This window comes from Ochotona curzoniae, unplaced genomic scaffold (genome assembly GCF_017591425.1).
Source record: "Ochotona curzoniae isolate NIBS_2020 unplaced genomic scaffold, NIBS_Ocur_1.0 scaffold_2217, whole genome shotgun sequence".
NCBI classification, from domain to species: Eukaryota; Metazoa; Chordata; class Mammalia; order Lagomorpha; family Ochotonidae; genus Ochotona; species Ochotona curzoniae.
The window spans coordinates 1,081,232-1,098,851 of record NW_024467090.1 but is presented as its reverse complement, the minus strand read 5'-3'; the positions used below and the strand labels follow the sequence as shown (position 1 = coordinate 1,098,851).

The 17,620-nt window shown below is 46.3% G+C and overlaps 1 protein-coding gene across 2 annotated transcripts; it reads right to left on the bottom strand.

The window, feature by feature from the left end:
• Positions 1-320: 320 nt before the first annotated feature.
• LOC121169629 (transmembrane channel-like protein 1) lies at positions 321-17,404 on the bottom strand. Of its 2 annotated transcripts, none has more exons than XM_041000195.1 (5): positions 17,201-17,404; positions 5,826-5,951; positions 2,647-2,725; positions 2,504-2,555; positions 321-473 (listed from the first exon to the last, which is right to left on the bottom strand). In XM_041000195.1, exons 1-5 carry the CDS (start codon positions 17,206-17,208, stop codon positions 451-453), a joined length of 288 nt encoding a protein of 95 aa, XP_040856129.1. In that variant the 5' UTR covers positions 17,209-17,404; the 3' UTR covers positions 321-450. The 2 variants fall into 2 exon arrangements, with proteins under 2 accessions (XP_040856129.1, XP_040856127.1); XM_041000193.1 differs by lacking the exon at positions 17,201-17,404 and adding an exon at positions 10,130-10,357.
• Positions 17,405-17,620: the final 216 nt, after the last annotated feature.

Here is a 17,620-nt window from a genome sequence, read left to right as displayed (position 1 = left end):
CTCAGGCCAAATCCAGGCTGCATGTATATTTGTGGGAACAGGAGGAAAAAATATATTTATATATATATATATGTTTCTGCTCTCGTAAAAGTAGGTGAGTTCCTTATTTTCTGAGCTTAGACGGAAAAACAGGAAGGTAAAGTCACGCGTAGCTCAAGACAAGGCTGAAGAAATGGGCTTTAGCAAACAAGCATTGTTTTGAAAATTAACCCCCATCCTAGCCTACATAGCTGGGTCACACCAGCAATTTACTGCATTAAAGCAGGGGGGCAGAGCAGGGCAAAAAGCAGTGGCGCAGGAACAGATCTGTAATTGAGAAGAGGTGGAGACCCCTGGTTCACGTGGGACTGATGATGCTTTTATGCAAGAACATGACCTTGATAATCCGTCTGGGGTAGAACAAGGGGTTGTTTCTTCAACAGAAAGAAACCGTCCAGATATCTGTGCGAGTTACTGGCCACCACCAGCTGCGGCTGTTAAAAAAGAGAGAAAGCGCTGATCCAACAAAGGCACATTGAGCTCGGTTCCTGCTTAGCTGTCTAAGGGGAGGCTGTCTGAAATGTGCATCTTCCAAAAGTGCCCTACTCTGCTTTAATACTCACCACTTTTCTATTCAAAATGTTTCTATATTTACTTAATAAAATTCTGATAAATTGCAATTACAGGAGAATCAAAGTCTTGCTTTTTTGCAATGCTTACTCACAACTGCAAATGTAATGAACATGGAGATGTATCATTTTCAGATCTTTCCAAAGCCAAGAGGTCCTCGTTGTCCAATAACTACTCAGGGCATAGTTACTGTGAGACTGCACACAGCTCGGGGAAAGTCAGCTAATGGCATGCTAGAACATTGCACCATTATTTCATTAAGGGAACAGTAAGTCTCAACTAGAATTCTTAGCTTAGAATCCAGAACTTTGCACCTACCACTTTAAGCACGAATTTGGTGCTGTCCTGTTACACAAAAGCGCTGCTGGGATGTGTGTTGTATGCTGTTCTAGTTCCCCATCTGCAAAGTCTAAATGAACCTACGCAGCACCCACTACTGTAACCCCTTCTTAGACTTCAAGTCTACAGTCATCACTTCTCAGGTAAGGGCTATGGGCTGGACACAATTAGAAAAAGAGATCTAGTCACTGCTTCTCTTGGTGAAGGACTCGTGAAGGTTTGTCTAGGCCACGGAAGTAAGACGCTGGAATGACCTCTTGCCTTCTCCCAAACATGACAGTTACAGAACTGAAGACACGGAAGTGGGAATAAACTCTTAAGAAAGTGACACTGAGAGAGGACAAGCAGTGACTGTTAAACTAACATCTATTTTAACAGAAATTTTACGTTCATAGTTGAGAAGCAGCACAGTTCACAGGAGAGCTCCACAAAGCTCAGACTTTTGCAGCACCCGGCACCCCCAGACATGAACATTAAGGGGATGACTGTCTCTGTCTTAGGCAGCAAGTTCAGGTTTACGAGTGGAGAAGTCGTACCTCCCGCCCCTATGTAATTCTTCCCCCATGGACTCAAGCGATGCTGGCCAGTCGTCACCTGGACGATGATGGGGAGGGCGCACTAACCCTCCCCTCCCGCGCTCCCGGAAAGGCCCGTGACGAAGAGGGCTCTGTCTGTGTCGGCCCTGCACTTCCTGACTCTGGAGGCTGGCCTTCCAAGGACCACTTGCGTTCTTGTTTCCCGTGGAAATGATCTCCTGATTACCACAGAGGATTGGTTCCAATACTCTTCAGGCACCAAAATTCACAGATACGCATATCCCTACCACAAAATGGCACTTTTTAAGTATAGCCTACACACACACATTAGACCATCTCTGGATTGCTCACACTGCCTAATGCGATGCACATTGTAGGTAAACAGCTGCCAGGATGTACTGTTTAAGGGATAATGATGTTATTTTTAAATTTGCACAGGATTATTCCTAATGTGATTTTATATAAAAAAAAATCATGTTTTTGATTGGCAGTTGATTGGATCTTTGGATGCAAAACATGCATATTACAGCTAGGGAGGGCCAAGTTTACTTTATAATTCAGCAGGCTTAGAAAAAGCACAGCTAATGGATTAGAGGAGGCTCCTGGCAGCCACTGTGATGAGCTCAGAGAGACACACCCCTGGGATCTTCCCATTGTCTCCATCCAAGTGTAAAAATAGTCAAAATGTGCAAGGGCGAGTCTGCCTTTGTGTCTGCAATGTGACTTTGGGGTGTTCTCTTCATTTTCTACCAGTATTCAAGGTTAATTTTTTTAAAAAGCTACTGTTAAATTTACATTCCTAAGTTTTTTTTCTTTCTCCCCTTTTAAAATTCCTCGTAAAACAACCCATCTCCCTGAATATAAAGCGAAGACTTGAAACACGGGCCATGGGACTGTGGACGGAATTGCCCACTTCAGGCAGACCGCCCGCTATCGAACCCTCCATTTGGAGGAACAAAGCAAAGCGGGGAGCACGGCGGCAGCTGAGAAATGAAGCTCGCGCCCTCAGCGCCTCTCACCTGCGCGGGCGGCCGCCATCTTCTTGTTCCGCATCTTGTTCTCCAGCGCTTGCTACACCGGAAGAGACGGGAGCAGCAGTCAGAACTCCTCCCTTCCTCCTTGACACTAAGTAAGACGACGTTTCTGTGAAACGCATTCTTACCATTTTCATCTTCTTTTTGAGATCCAGGTTTGCTGCCTTCTGGCCCTTGGCAGTAGCATTGAGATAATAGATGGTCAAACTAAATGTAGAAAAATAATAATAAAATAAAAAAATAATAATAAAGCAAAATGCATGCCATCTTTCAGCTCCTCGAGATTCTTCGTAAACTGACGGTGACTAAATCCTTCGATGAGCGCGCAGGGGGTGCCACCTGTACTGTGTAGGTAGCAGTGAGGGTTCGGCTCAGGACTGCCCAGTGACAAGGACGAGTCCAGGAGGGTCCCAAGCTCCGTCCTCCAGGCTGCACCACTCAATACTGGCTTCCTCTTGGAAACACACTGACATCATATTAAGTTGTAATTAAAAACAACTTGTTAATTTAACAGCAATGGTATCCAAGAGAGGAAAATGTATTGATGCTACATGTCAAAAGAGGAAAGCCACATTCTACCCTAAATTCCCTCCTTTGGCCTTTAACTGGGAACAGAATCCTCACAGGCGTAGTAGATTAATATGGATTTTTTCCATAAAATATATTGTTTCCATTTCTATTTCTCCTTGTCTTTATAAAAGAATATGCTTCCAGAAAAAGCAAATTGCAACCTAGCAATTCTGCTAAAAGCAGTACTCTCATCTTAGGGGGAAAAAATGAACAAAGAAAAAGAAATGCTCTTTAAAAATGAAAGTGACACTGCTGTTTGTGGCAAATAGTTGGGTACTGAACACATCTCCTCTACTCGCCACCGTGCCAGATAATATCTTTTATATCTTTTATGGGCCATCTGGAGTTAGCAACCCAATTATTGATACACTTTAACTGGGTTGTCTCTTATATCAGTGGAGGGAGTTTGGAATTACAGACATGCAAGCAGGTATCTAAGGATTATCTGCCACACACGCACACACACACACACACAGGTGTTCGATAAATGTGTGTGTGTGTTGCAAGGATTTGCCTAGAACTTTCCCTTGATTTGGGTGGCAAAGTCGAAGACCTCAGAAGTCATTTCCGTTTGTGGATTCTGATCTTATCAACACTGGTTCCCTGCCTTGCCATAACTCATTTCCTCATTTCCAAAGGGATCCAAGTGCCTGCGGAGAACTAACCGAGCTCTACTCAAATGCTGCAAAACCATCGAGGCTCATTCTGGAAGAACCACTGGGGAAATTCAAAATGTCTCTTAATTAAAGGTAATAAAAAGCCAAGCCAACCGTATGCGCCCTATAAAAGAAAAAATGAGGCCTCCGGGTGTGAAAAAAAAACCATAAAATCAGTAATAAACTGAAATTTGGACTTTAAATCAGAAGCTCAGAGCTAACACTGGCCCCTCCTGGGTCTCAGCTTGCCTTGCAGGGTGTCCCAACAAGGGGCAGGCCTACGACTTCCAACTCCAGCCCAGCCCCCAGGCTGGTTAGTTTGGTCCATGAACTCAGAACGCTTTTCACATCCTTAAGTGGTTATGTGAGTATTCACTAAGATCCTCAGTGACATCTTGGCCTAAAACATCTGCTGTCTGGTCCATCCGTGACTACCAGCTTGGAGCCCATCCGATGTCTCCACTGAACCAGAACTCAAGTATGTGTAAAAAAAAAAAAAAAAATCGGTGAGACTGAGAAGGCAGGACTTGAAGTCCGTTTCTCCAATGCCAGCGTCGGCTCCCGGCCTACACCTGCGGCAGACTGCTCACTGTTTAGACAGTGGCATTTGAATCAAGCTGCTCCTCTGCTTACAAACGGGCATCCCTCAGCAAAGAACACCATCACAAAAGCTAGGACGTTTCTACTGTGTGTGCATGTTCTGAACAGGATCTCACTTATGCCACTAAAATGGCCCTGACTCGCAGAGATGCTCAGATATCCGAGACATGCTCTTAGAAGCCACTGCTGTCATGAACGTGTAGAGTACGGAAATCACTTTGATGGCCATCTGGCGAGACACGCTGCACTCGCTCGACAGGTCGTTTCCCAACACACCCAGAGATGTCGTTATCAGATTCTTTAGGTCGCCTCACCATCAAGGGTCTCTAATTTATAAGAGCGATCTGTCTTGCTGTTGATTTTTCCCATCAGCTTTTCTGCATAGAAGACATCCCGGGTTAAGGAAGTGAACATTGGATTCCCTGCCAATGGATTTAACTCCCAGCACTGCCTTTTTAGTGTCTCACGTAGCAGGAAAACTCACTTCCCACCTGCCCTTTCTTAGTTTATAAAATCTATAATGTTGCGTATGACGCCTGCCCCCTCTCTTAGGAGACTTGAGATCGTGGTCACAACCAAGATGACGGTAACAACTTGGTCGGATTCTCAGCTCATTTACTCCAACCCACTGGGAGATGGCGCCCTGGGGATTCCTCCCTTCGCCTTTATCCAAACAATCCCGCCCTTCCCATCAATGCTGTTCCTGAAGTGTCTCTCAGGTGGATTCATCCCTGCCCTTCTTGATTGATGGTGCAGGAGGCACTTTGGGGTTTAAAGGAAGAACTGAGGCACTTTTCTTGGCTTTTCCATAGTAAGTATGTATTTTTATTTTAGAGGCAAGTGTATATGGGTTGACCAAGGCTCCGAAGCCAATAAAAGTTCTATGGGAACAAAACCTCCTGCCAAGTTCTTCCTCAGAAATCACTGTGAAGTGACATTTGCAAGACCCTCTGGTCCTCTGGTTCTATTAGCATAAACACACTTACTGACAGTCTTCTAAGGACACAGGGTAATTATTAAGACCCCTTAAGCTCTTGGTTCTAAAATACAGCTTATGGAGCCCCCCCCCCCCAGGGGTCACTAACTTGGAGGCTCATCATTTCTGTATATGCACAGCCATCTGCTTTACGGAATAAGAGCTGGGGGGCGGGCTGCGGGGGACGCTCCAACATACTGATTAGATTTAGCCCTTAACATTGATGTTTCCCTGGCTTTAGCTGTTTACTGATAATTATTTTGGTTACTTGGGAACAAATCCTATAATCCCGGGGAGGGAAAGCCAGATGCAGATGGCTGTGAATTCCATCCAATAAGATAAGAATATGCCTCATGAATTTCAGCTCTCAAAAACATGTAATCAGCCCTGAATCTGGCTGGGTTACAGCACAGCCCTTGGGGAGGAAAGAGCTGGAATGGCCGACACTCCCGAGGAGCCAGGGAGCACAGCATAAAGACCCTGTCCGCACAGGGGAGGTACGCACGCCATCACCAGCACAACAGCAATGACCAGTCCGGGGTTCGAGAGCTGCCTCAGTATCTTCGCCATCCAGCTGGGAAAGTCATGTTCCAGGGTCTCGCCAATGACTTCGAACATCCGATTTTTGCCACTGAGAAAGAAAAAGGGGGTGGGTGGGGAAAAAAAAAAGTATATGGGAACTATGATTAGTTCAAGATCATTAGAAATCTTTCTACGATGCCCGTACTCTGTCACATTAAAAATCTTATACTGAGCTGCAACTCCTAATATTTGGCCCCATGCATTGTCAACACGTGGATAAGATCTGAGAAACGGTGTCCCAACAAAAACACACAGCCGAGGCTATTAAGAAATTAGTCACGGCATTAGAAGACTTCTACAAACTGCATTTCTAAAACTTGGATTGAATATGTTTTACAAGCAGCCCCCAAGCTTGCCCTCTCAGCCAGCAGTTGGAGAATGAACTCTTTGGGCAGAGTAAACATGTTTAGTTTGTAACTGGCTTTGGAAATGAGCACAAAGAATGGCCCGCCGAATAAAAGGCACATATAATCCAATAGCTCTTCCCATGCGATGCTTTCACCCTCCAACACAAAGGGTGATAGCACGGAGAACAGCACGTGCTTCTCTGTGTTCCCTCTGAACGCCACTAGGCCGCGCTGCTGTGACTCTCCAAGGCCACGGAACACCTGCTACCATCGATTGGGAAGGTGAGAGCAGGCTATCTTAACTTAGATTATCTGCAATTTCAATGTCAGATTCACTGTACAAAGCTTTTTGATACATATGTTTTAGAAAAGATAGGGTGTGTTTCACCAAATTGTATGTATCATCAGAATAGAACATTTTCAACTATTAAATAAATACGACCCATAAGTTCCAAATCAGATTTTTTTTTCTCCCTTCAGTCAGAACTAATACCGTCATCCGTCAGGCAGAGGGTGTCATCAGGTATTTTGTCAGCAGTTACAGCACTGAAGGGGACAAATTTTGCTTCAAAGATTATAGATTTATACAATAATTAATAAGACTTAAGATACATAACGGGGGGGGGGCGATGCAGCCTCCAGATAATAATTTAAGATTAAATTACTTTGATCCAATGCAGCTTCATCATTTTTCTCTGCTAATTGATACATCCCTTACCTGCAGCCACATGGAGCACAGCGAAAGAATTAAAAAGAATCAGAAAGAACCAGAAAATCCATCCTCCCATCTCGGGTCACAGCTGATGAATATGGTCAGAGTAGGGGGCCTAGAACGTTATTAAATCATGTCTATTCCAAAAATATATTTTTAAAAAATAAAAAGACTTATTTATTTTTCTTGGAAAGTCCGATTTACAAAGAGAAGGAGAGAGAGAAAAATCTTCCAAAATCTTCCATCCACTGGTTCACTCCCCAAGCAGCCACAGGACCAAAGCTAAGGCGATCTGAAGCCGGGAGCCAGGAGCTTCCTCTGGTCTCCCCTGCAAATACAGGGTCCCAAGGCTTTGATTCGTTCTCTACAGATTTCCCAGGCCACAAGCAGGAGCTGCATGGGAAGCGCAGCAGCCAGGACACGAATCAGCACGCACGTGGGATCACAGCGCATGCAAGACGGGGGTTTCGGCCACTAGCGTATTGCACCGGGCCCTGCAAAAAGATCTTAACATGGTGTTTCAACACAAAGTCGCCCAAATCTCGCATTCTTGGGTCCCCTTTTCCAAACCGAGTCTCGCCAGAAAAATGAGTCAGATGTCTTAATCACTGTCAAATTACAGAAGCATCTCTCAATCCCCAGCGAGCCGTGCCTGGTCACCCGGTGTGCCGTGCCAGTGTCCTGTGAACTCCTCTTGTCTCCGACTTCACATGCCAGAGATGCGGCCAGCGTCATCTGCTCCACACATGCGCAGTCTGCGGGGAACGCTTTCTGCTGACCCGGACTGAGCCGTTCTCGGGATCCGAACACCCACTGGGTGTGTGAACCTGCCTCTACGCGAACAAGACTGCCCCACCTCCTAGCACGCGCTATCAGTCATTACTCACTCATTAACAAAGTAGCATGCAGGACTGTGTTCTGGACTTACAGAAATGAAAGCACGAGCCGGAAACGTCAGGACAGTGGACAGGCTGAGGTATAAACCTTGGATGAACAATGCAACAGCAGTCGCAAAGCTGTATCTGGACAAGTTCTATCTGAACTTGTGCTGAGTAAATGAGCTCAGCTGCTTAAAGTCATCATAAAGAGGAAATCAGAATACAAATGCCAAAATGTTGTTATTTTTACTGTTTGAACGATGGGTCATATTTTTTTCCTTAATGCTAAGTTTCCACAATTTCTGGTTTCTCTAGGATAAACACATGTTGCCTTTACAGTAAGATATAAATCACATTATTTAAAAGTAAAATTTCCATTAACAGTTAAGTATGTGAGAAACTAAAAAATTACAAAATGTTCAAAATTCTTGGCATGATTAGCGAAAAATGCCAATTGTCAGGAAATGCGATGGAACAGTAACAATAATTATCTTCATTTGGACACTCCCCAAGTGACCACTACGACCAGTTCTGCACCGGTCCAAAGTCAGGAGCCAGGAACCTCCTCCAGGTCTCCCACATGGGTGCAGGGTCCCAAGGATTTGGGCTGTCCTCAACTGGTTTCCCAGGCCACAGGCAGGGAGCTGAATGGGAAGCAGGGCTGCCAGGATTAGAACCGGCGCCCATATGGGATCCCGGCACATTCAAGGCAAGGATTTTAGCCACTAGGCCGCTGCGCCAGACCCCGAATAACCATTCTTTTGTTCCAAACTGAGGAAAGCGAGAGGAAAATGAACCAAGTACTATGAAGCTACCTTCTCCCCAGTGTTGGAGTAAAACTATTTTAACTTTCTTGATCTCAAAATAGTACCACACGTGCAGTAATTTTACCTACATTTGCCAATAAGGACAGTCCAGGTTCAAATCGGATGCAATGCCTTACACAGACTCACGGGTTAGCAGTAAGAAGCTTGAGTAACTCAGTGTACGGCAAAAGGAGTTACTACTTAAAGAGTGAAACCCGCACCATCATTGTGGGGCTTACTCATCAGTGTTTTAAATCCAAATGCAGCTGTGTAGCCACCAGCCCGTTCCTTCCTTACACTGTGTGGTTTCCCTAGCGATCACTAAAGGCATTGCTACGTTTTACTGCGCAGGATCAACTTTCAGTTAAAAAACCTTAAAACGCACCTAAAAGTTATCCTAGATATTAAGTGGTGTGAGTAATTTGCAACTGAAGTCTTACAGCAGCATCTCTCTCATACTTGCTACTCTGTTACCAAACAAGACAAATGCCTCCTTCTCGACTGTAATTTCAGCTTTAGCCACCAGATGTCACTGTCCGCATTATCCACTTCAGCCAATACACATATACGCACGCTGAAGTGAAGAATCTTGTCAACTGCCATTTCCTGAGCATAACAGAGCTCCAGTTAGCCTAGCTCCATCAGCTTCATACATGCCTCTCTTTATACTTGGTCTGTGGACTCTAACAGCCTGAGCGGGACAGATGAAAAGCAAATTGCACGTCGCCACGCTAGCTCCACGCTTGCCACTCACAAGGTTTTTCACTCTCTCCTCTACTTCACAGAACGGAGAGAGCGGAACTACCTGCTGCCTGGTGACAGCACCCAGAGACTCTTGGGGGCATTTGCACCACATGAATGTCCAAGGCTCTTCAGGAAATGAAATCTTTTAAGACCTCTAGGACTTTGCTTTCTGTAACGTGTCATTACGAAATCTCTGTCCCGAGGAAGAGAAATAAAATACATGTCCAACTTGAATCCCAGAACCTTCCTGATTCCTGGCCACTTACTAGAGCGATAGTTTTGTGATTATATTTAAGGAATTGCATTTAACCTTTGTACTAGCATCTAGCATTTTGAGTAACTTTCTACTTATTCTTGCTTAACAATGATTTCACTTGCTAGGTAACCTATGGGGACATCTCCTTTCGAGGTGGTGGTCTGCGTGATTGTGGCTGAGCGTGATGGGCCGACACCAGGAAAATTCCCATACCAGCGTCAGTGTAATGGCATCCTGTCCGTTGCTGCATCCTGTGATGGAGACGGCTCAGCTCCATCAGTCACTCAGGAAGAACTTACAGCAGCACAAATTACTTCCCTTTTTACAATTTCCAAATGAGAAAACAGATGTCCCATAATGAGCAGAGTGGCCAAAGGATATCATTCCTCTAGCCAAAACGCAATTGTACACACACACACACACACACGCGGCCATTGGCGCCTCCACCCCCCAGGACACACGTGCACACACTGCAGCTCGTCACCTGAAAGGGCCACAGTCGAAGGACGGCGGGAGGGACACAATCATGTACAACACCGGCATGGTGGACAGGAAGAGGATGAGCAGCAGCATGCCCAGGTAGAAGTTGTTGGAGCGACTCGCCTTGAAGACTCTAGCCTCGGGGACGTTGCAGCACATCACGGCCCAGCACTGGAAGTACATGGACGTGTGCAGACGAAGGATGTTGATGCCCGGGAGACTCGGAGCAAAGAACGACCCCATCCTGCAGGGAAACAGGGCCCGGCTCCTTCTGAGTCCTGACTCCTCGCAGCATCACGCAGGGAGACAGGGCCCGGCTCCTCCTGAGTCCTGACTCCTCGCAGCATCACGCAGGGAGACAGGGCCCGGCTCCTTCTGGGTCCTGACTCCTCGCAGCATCACGCAGGGAGACAGGGCCCGGCTCCTTCTGGGTCCTGACTCCTCGCAGCATCACGCAGGGAGACAGGGCCTGGCTCCTTCTGGGTCCTGACTCCTCGCAGCGTCACGCAGGGAGACAGGGCCCGGCTCCTTCTGAGTCCTGACTCCTCGCAGCGTCACGCAGGGAGACAGGGCCCGGCTCCTTCTGAGTCCTGACTCCTCGCAGCATCACGCAGGGAGACAGGGCCCAGCTCCTTCTGGGTCCTGACTCCTCGGCAGTGTCACACAGGGAGACAGGGCCTGGCTCGGAGGGAGACAGGGCCCGGCTCCTTCTGGGTCCTGACTCCTCGCAGCGTCACGCAGGGAGACAGGGCCCGGCTCCTTCTGAGTCCTGACTCCCCGCAGCGTCACGCAGGGAGACAGGGCCCGGCTCCTTCTGAGTCCTGACTCCTCGCAGCGTCACGCAGGGAGACAGGGCCCAGCTCCTTCTGAGTCCTGACTCCTCGCAGCGTCATGCAGGGAGACAGGGCCCGGCTCCTTCTGGGTCCTGACTCCTCGGCAGTGTCACACAGGGAGACAGGGCCCTGCTCCTTCTGAGTCCTGACTCCCCGCAGCATCACGCAGGGAGACAGGGCCCGGCTCCTTCTGAGTCCTGACTCCTCGCAGCGTCATGCAGGGAGACAGGGCCCGGCTCCTTCTGAGTCCTGACTCCTCGGCAGTGTCACGCAGGGAGACAGGGCCCGGCTCCTTCTGGGTCCTGACTCCCCGCAGCGTCACGCAGGGAGACAGGGCCCGGCTCCTTCTGAGTCCTGACTCCCTGCAGCGTCATGCAGGGAGACAGGGCCCGGCTCCTTCTGGGTCCTGACTCCTCGCAGCGTCATGCAGGGAGACAGGGCCCGGCTCCTTCTGAGTCCTGACTCCTCGCAGCGTCACGCAGGGAGACAGGGCCCGGCTCCTTCTGGGTCCTGACTCCTCGCAGCATCACGCAGGGAGACAGGGCCCGGCTCCTTCTGGGTCCTGACTCCTCACAGCGTCATGCAGGGAGACAGGGCCCGGCTCCTTCTGGGTCCTGACTCCTCGCAGCGTCACGCAGGGAGACAGGGCCCGGCTCCTTCTGGGTCCTGACTCCTCACAGCGTCATGCAGGGAGACAGGGCCCGGCTCCTTCTGGGTCCTGACTCCTCGCAGGGTCATGCAGGGAGACAGGGCCCGGCTCCTTCTGGGTCCTGACTCCTCGCAGCGTCACGCAGGGAGACAGGGCCCGGCTCCTTCTGGGTCCTGACTCCTCGCAGCGTCACGCAGGGAGACAGGGCCCGGCTCCTTCTGAGTCCTGACTCCTCGCAGCGTCACGCAGGGAGACAGGGCCCGGCTCCTTCTGGGTCCTGACTCCTCGCAGCGTCACGCAGACCTGCACATTCACCGGCTGCTTCCTCTCAAAAGGCGGGAATCGTATGACCGCTTTCAGCCGTGCCTTTTACATCAACCTATTTGCATCTTGCACACACATTCTACAGTTCTCCTGTTATTACAGGGATTGCATACATAATTCTTGTGCTATTAGCAACTATCCCTGCTGTCATTAATAAAGTAGAACAGGATAAGCGATATGTTATAATTGTTTCAAAATCCAATACAAGTTTCATTTCTCTTAACAGGCACATCAGTGATTAACAGACTTACTACATGTAATATTTTTATAATGGATTCTTAAACTCACTCATTCCAATCAAATGAACTATAAATTTGGATTCATTACTTTTGTCATAGTTAAGCTTTTCTGTTTAGATACTATTTGTTCTTTGTAGCTGCTGAAATGACTTATAACTCATTGGTCATTTAAAGCTAGCTTAACTGTATATTTTTAGTATGAAAATTTCATATGTACATCTAAATTCAGCTCAAATATTTAAATTTGTGCTTTAGTCTTAGCCACTGATTTTTTTTTTTTTTTTTTTTTTGCACACAACTTTTAAAAACTATTTTTTAAAGTGACATTTTTAATCAGAAAACCACTTGGGTTAGGTTACTTTTATTAGTGGCCTCAACGATTATCTCAACAAAATGTATTTTTATTTTTTATAAGAAAATCAGTTAGCAGCACGAAGGAATACAAGCAGTAACGTGCAAGTCCCAAATCAGAATGAAGGTATATATGAACTTGTTTTACAAATATAAGCAGAGCCTTATCTTCTCAACTGTCCCGAGTACAGAAACGCTCGCAGCATCACTACTCTAGTATTGTATACTCCTTGCACATGCAGAATCACAGAGTAATCCATGCAATGTAAGTGCAATGCATTATGGGGAAATTTCTGAGTTAAGCAAAGAAATTAGTTTCTGCCATAACTGTACCTGTGCTAACCCAGATATAACTCACTCTTTGGTGGGTGAAATCGTGTCATGATTCGGGTTGTCGTGCTGACAGAATTGTGAACAGCAGGTATGAAGGATATTTTATGTCGCGCCCACGTGTCTTACCGCCCAGCAATAAGACGCAGACGCGAGTGAAGCCTCCTGCGGTAAAATTTATTGTGCACAGCAACATGAAGAGGAAAGAGGCTCAGATCCCGGCAGGCTTTCTGCTCTTATGTGCTGTCTGGCCCCGCCTCCACCGATGATAGGTCGGCGTCATGATTACGCAGGGTTCTGGGCCACTGGATTCGTCAGTCCCAGTGTTTACGTGCCTAGCGCCGCAGCTCACTGCGCATGCGCTAGGCGCCTGCGCAGTACTGCGAAGGCTACGTGACTCTGCACCAAACACCAAGATGTGGCTTCTCTGGCCGGCGCCATTTTGGGTACGGCATGTAGCCAGTACATACAGATATGGCTGGCAACAATTTTAGTACACCAAATCAATCAAAACCTTTCTAAGATATTAAAGTATAGATATCTTTATAAGAGGATGGATTTTTAACACAGCCAAGTATGCCATTGCTACAGGGCAACAAGAGGAGAGATGGAAGTCCAAGAAAGCCAGCAAGTAGATGAGTCATAGCCTCAGCTGATAGGCCAAAGCTGCGAAGCCCTGGACAACAGCCCCAACTGCCACTCCTCCTGGTGCAATACACCTGTGTAAAAGTCAGTCTTGGCCATATGGCTTCCTTCAGAATAAAACTATAATGAGGAGACCAGCATGGTAGCCTAGTGGCTAAAGTCCTTGCCTTGCACGTGCCAGGATCCTACATGGACTCAAGTTCTGGTCCTGGTGGCTCCGCTTCCCATCCAGCTCCCTGCTTGTGGCCTGGGAAAGCAGTCAAGGACAGCCCAAAGCCTTGGGACCCTACACCTGGTTGGGAGACCTGGAGGAGGCTCCTGGCTCCTGGCTTTGGATTGGCTCAGTTTTGACCGTTGCAGTCACTTGAGGAGTGAATCATCAGATGAAAGAGCTTGCTCTCTGTCTCTCCTCCTCTCTGTATATCTGACTTTACAACAACAAAATAAATATCAAATATGTATATATGAAATATTTCACTATTGGATAGAAATTGCACATTTCTGTACTATTTTTCACTCTTCTCTCTGCTGCTACTGTCACCAGCAAAGTTTCAAACGGACCTTATTCCATCCGTGTGAATTGTTAAAGTGAAGCTATAAGAGCCAGAGCTCTACCCAACACACACTGAATGCGTTCTTTTCTTAAGCCACTAGAATTAGAAACTGAGTTTCCTGGCTGCCCAGCTTAGTTGATGCTAAGACATAGGTTTGTACATAATTTCAAAAACAGCCTTGAGGAGAGCCACATGCAGTTACACATACATATGCATTGCTTGTCTATGTGCGTGAATGCATGCAAATACAGTATATGGATTCACAGCAACAAATAAATTAAAAACACTACCACACATAGATATTTTGTACAGATTACTCAAAAGTCATAATCCAGGGGGAAAAAAGGTCCAGGCATCCTAACAGCTGGTCTCAATGCTCCTCCTCTCTTTGCTCACGACTGTCTCAGCAGTTCAGCTCCCTGAGTCCCTCCCCCGGTCTTGACTGCATCATCTCTCAGTTATAACTCATTCTAATACCTTAGCTTTATAAAGTGCTTTACTTCCAAGAAGATCAAAGCAAAAGAAAGCTTCTTTTGTTTAACTCCCCTATTGCTCCAGTGACAGGTATATGTCAATTACTCACATGTGACAACTGAGAGAGAAGTGGCAAGGCTCAGAAAGCTCCCCAGTCAGCAGCACAGAAACGTGCAGAACTCTGCGTCTCTCTCTACGCGTTCTCTGCTGCTGCTCTGTCTCCTGCCTGGATAAGGATAACATGTGCTTTCCTTGCTTAAAAACACCAATGCAGGACCTTATGGTGCCATGTAAACATGAAATACAAACGTTGTTGATCATTTCATCCAAATCACAACAGATTAGATTTTCCCTGTGAATGCTGACTTCCGTCATATCTGCAAAAAATAAGTTCTACTGCTCAGGAATTCCTAAAACAGCCACTCAGAATTTCCAGTCACAAAACAAAGGGCTTGAACACGAAAACTCTATACCATTTTTTTTTTCTATAAAATGGTTAAACTTAGATATCAGATCCTTATGCTTAAAAAAAAAAAAATGCAATTGTCTGTCCTGAGGAGCTTGTTTACACAGAGCCTCTGCTTGCACTTTTCCTCATTACTCGCTGTCTCCGTCAACTGCCTCACCAACTCCCCGGGAGTTTCAGAAGTATGTCTGGATTGATGCGAAGGTGAGTAATGGGATGACGCTCTGGAAAGTGCCTGAATAGCTGTGCCGTCAAGAAAACCCATACTGTCATTCGAACATGCTCTGCAGACCAACCGGCATCAAGCCTGGTCGTTGTCTCAAGAATGAATACAGAGAAACCGACCCAGCAGAGACTTGGATAATGGGTCCGCCTGTGAGAGACTGGAAACTGGAAAAGGTGTACAGATCCACTAGGAATTTCAATAGGAATAATAGTGGAAAAACACTACAAAACTACACATTTAGACCAATCAGGATAGCAAGGACAACAGCTTCTCTGACAATAAAAATGAATTTCGAGGCCGATCTGTTGTCTTAATTCTGGAAGAACACAGCGGACAGTGCACGCAGGAGGTTCGTGCCCTGTTCTATGCAAAGCCACTGGTGTGGGGCTGTGACTTCTCACTACTCCATCAGCTTTATTTGCCATTTTCTGCCATGACAATGAATCCCCTCCAGAAAAAGGAATATGAGAAATCAAAGGACGTGTTTCCCTCTACTGTTCCTGTCAGTGGTCACCTTGACCTGTCTCCTTGCTCAGAGAGTCACAGATATATTTGATTCCTGAATGCCTCTCTGAACGGATGAGCCATAGGTATAAAACGCAGGTAGCAAGGAGGTGCAATTACATGTTCATGTCTGATAACAGAGGCAGACATTCAGCACAGTGGTTAAGATGCTACTCAGGGTGTATTGGTTTGAATCCAGGCCATCTTCCTGATCCCAGAGTCCTGTTCACTCACCTGCTAGCTGGCAGGTGTCACATCAGGTACATCCATGACACCCACGTGGGAGACACAGGTTGACATCCGGGCTGCCGGCGTCAGCCTGGCCCAGTCCTTGTTCAGTTACTCAGTGAATAACTCAACAGACGCAAGATCCTTCTGTATCCCTGTCATTCCTTGTGACTCTCTACCTTTGAAATAAAATGAATATAACTATATTTCTACAAATTGAAAGAAAACTGACAATAGTGGAAATCATCTCTCAATAGCATCTGATTTTCATATTAATCCATCTAGTGAGCTCCAGGAATTTGGCAAGCCCCATGCTATAATGATGGGACCATGGAGAGCTGTCTTTATGTCTCTCTGACAAAGATGGTTCTCACATTTTTCCAGGGAGTCCAGTCTCAACAGCATGCCAAGTTTGGATAATTAAGGCCAGGTAAGGTTGAAGGATTTGAGCAACACACAGAGAGTTTGTTCAAAAACCAAAGCTATGCTTGTAACGAGGACCATGGCACAGTACTGTATTGGGCATGAAGCCCCAGAATAAAGCAGCTCAGTTGAGACTGCTTCTGGGTTGCGGTGTTCTTAGTTAAGAGTGACACGTTTCTAAGACACATAGTTCCCAATTGAACTGGAGGTGATGATTCAATTTTTAAACTCAAAAATGATCTCTGCTGTGTCAAATCATCTTAACCTGACAGGGTTTATAATGAGAGTTTTTTCTTCTAGCAAAGATAAGACAGTCTTTTGCACATCACAAGAAACAAGTCTGATAGGCAAATGGCCCTATGAAAAAGCTGTAATATAAGGACCACATTTTTTAACTTGACCTTCCTAAAGCATGCTTCATTTTTTTACACAACTGAATTTGGTAAGATACTTTTTACAAAATAGCCATAAATTGCATTGTAAGTCTATTTAGTAAGAATAATAAAGCAAAATCAATTTTTTAGAAATGTCTTGTTAATTTATTTTATTTAACAAATGGTAATGTGATTCTTCATATTTCACAGTTAGAGCCTGGTATCACAAGTTATAAAAATATGAGTCTTCAAATAAACCTGCTGGCCAGAACATACCATTTGGTGAAGATGCACTCTGTCAGAGGAGAGAGACCCTCTGAACATCAGGATTTAAAATACGGGAAAAAAGTAAACTCGAATGTTGAGTTACACACAGATTTTGTTCTCCCCTTAGATGAGGCTATGGTACATGACCCTGAGGTTTCAAACAGTGATGCACCATCCAGCTGGCTTACCAGATCATGCCTTGGTTGAAGATCAGTGCCAGGACATTGCCACTGATGTCAAATTCCGTGTAGGAAGGCTAAAGGAGACACAGATGTTCATCGGGTTAGCATCGCAAACGAGGACACTGAAACTCCAGTGGCTCTGCCCAGACATGAGCAGGCTCTCAACTGCTTTCATTCAGCAACAGCCAAAATCAGCATGATAAAGAAGAAGGCCTCCTGCAGGCACAGCAAGACTCATCAGAAACGCTGACATCCAACTCGGTCAAAGTATGGCCAGGCACTACCTAATACACTGGTGGGGAAAACAAAAACCGCAACAGCCTTTCAGCAAACCAATCCCATTGCACATATTAAAAGCGTCCGTGATGCCACGCTCTAAGTCGGCTTCCAGGATATTGTGGTGCTGATACGGTCATCTCCGAAGCC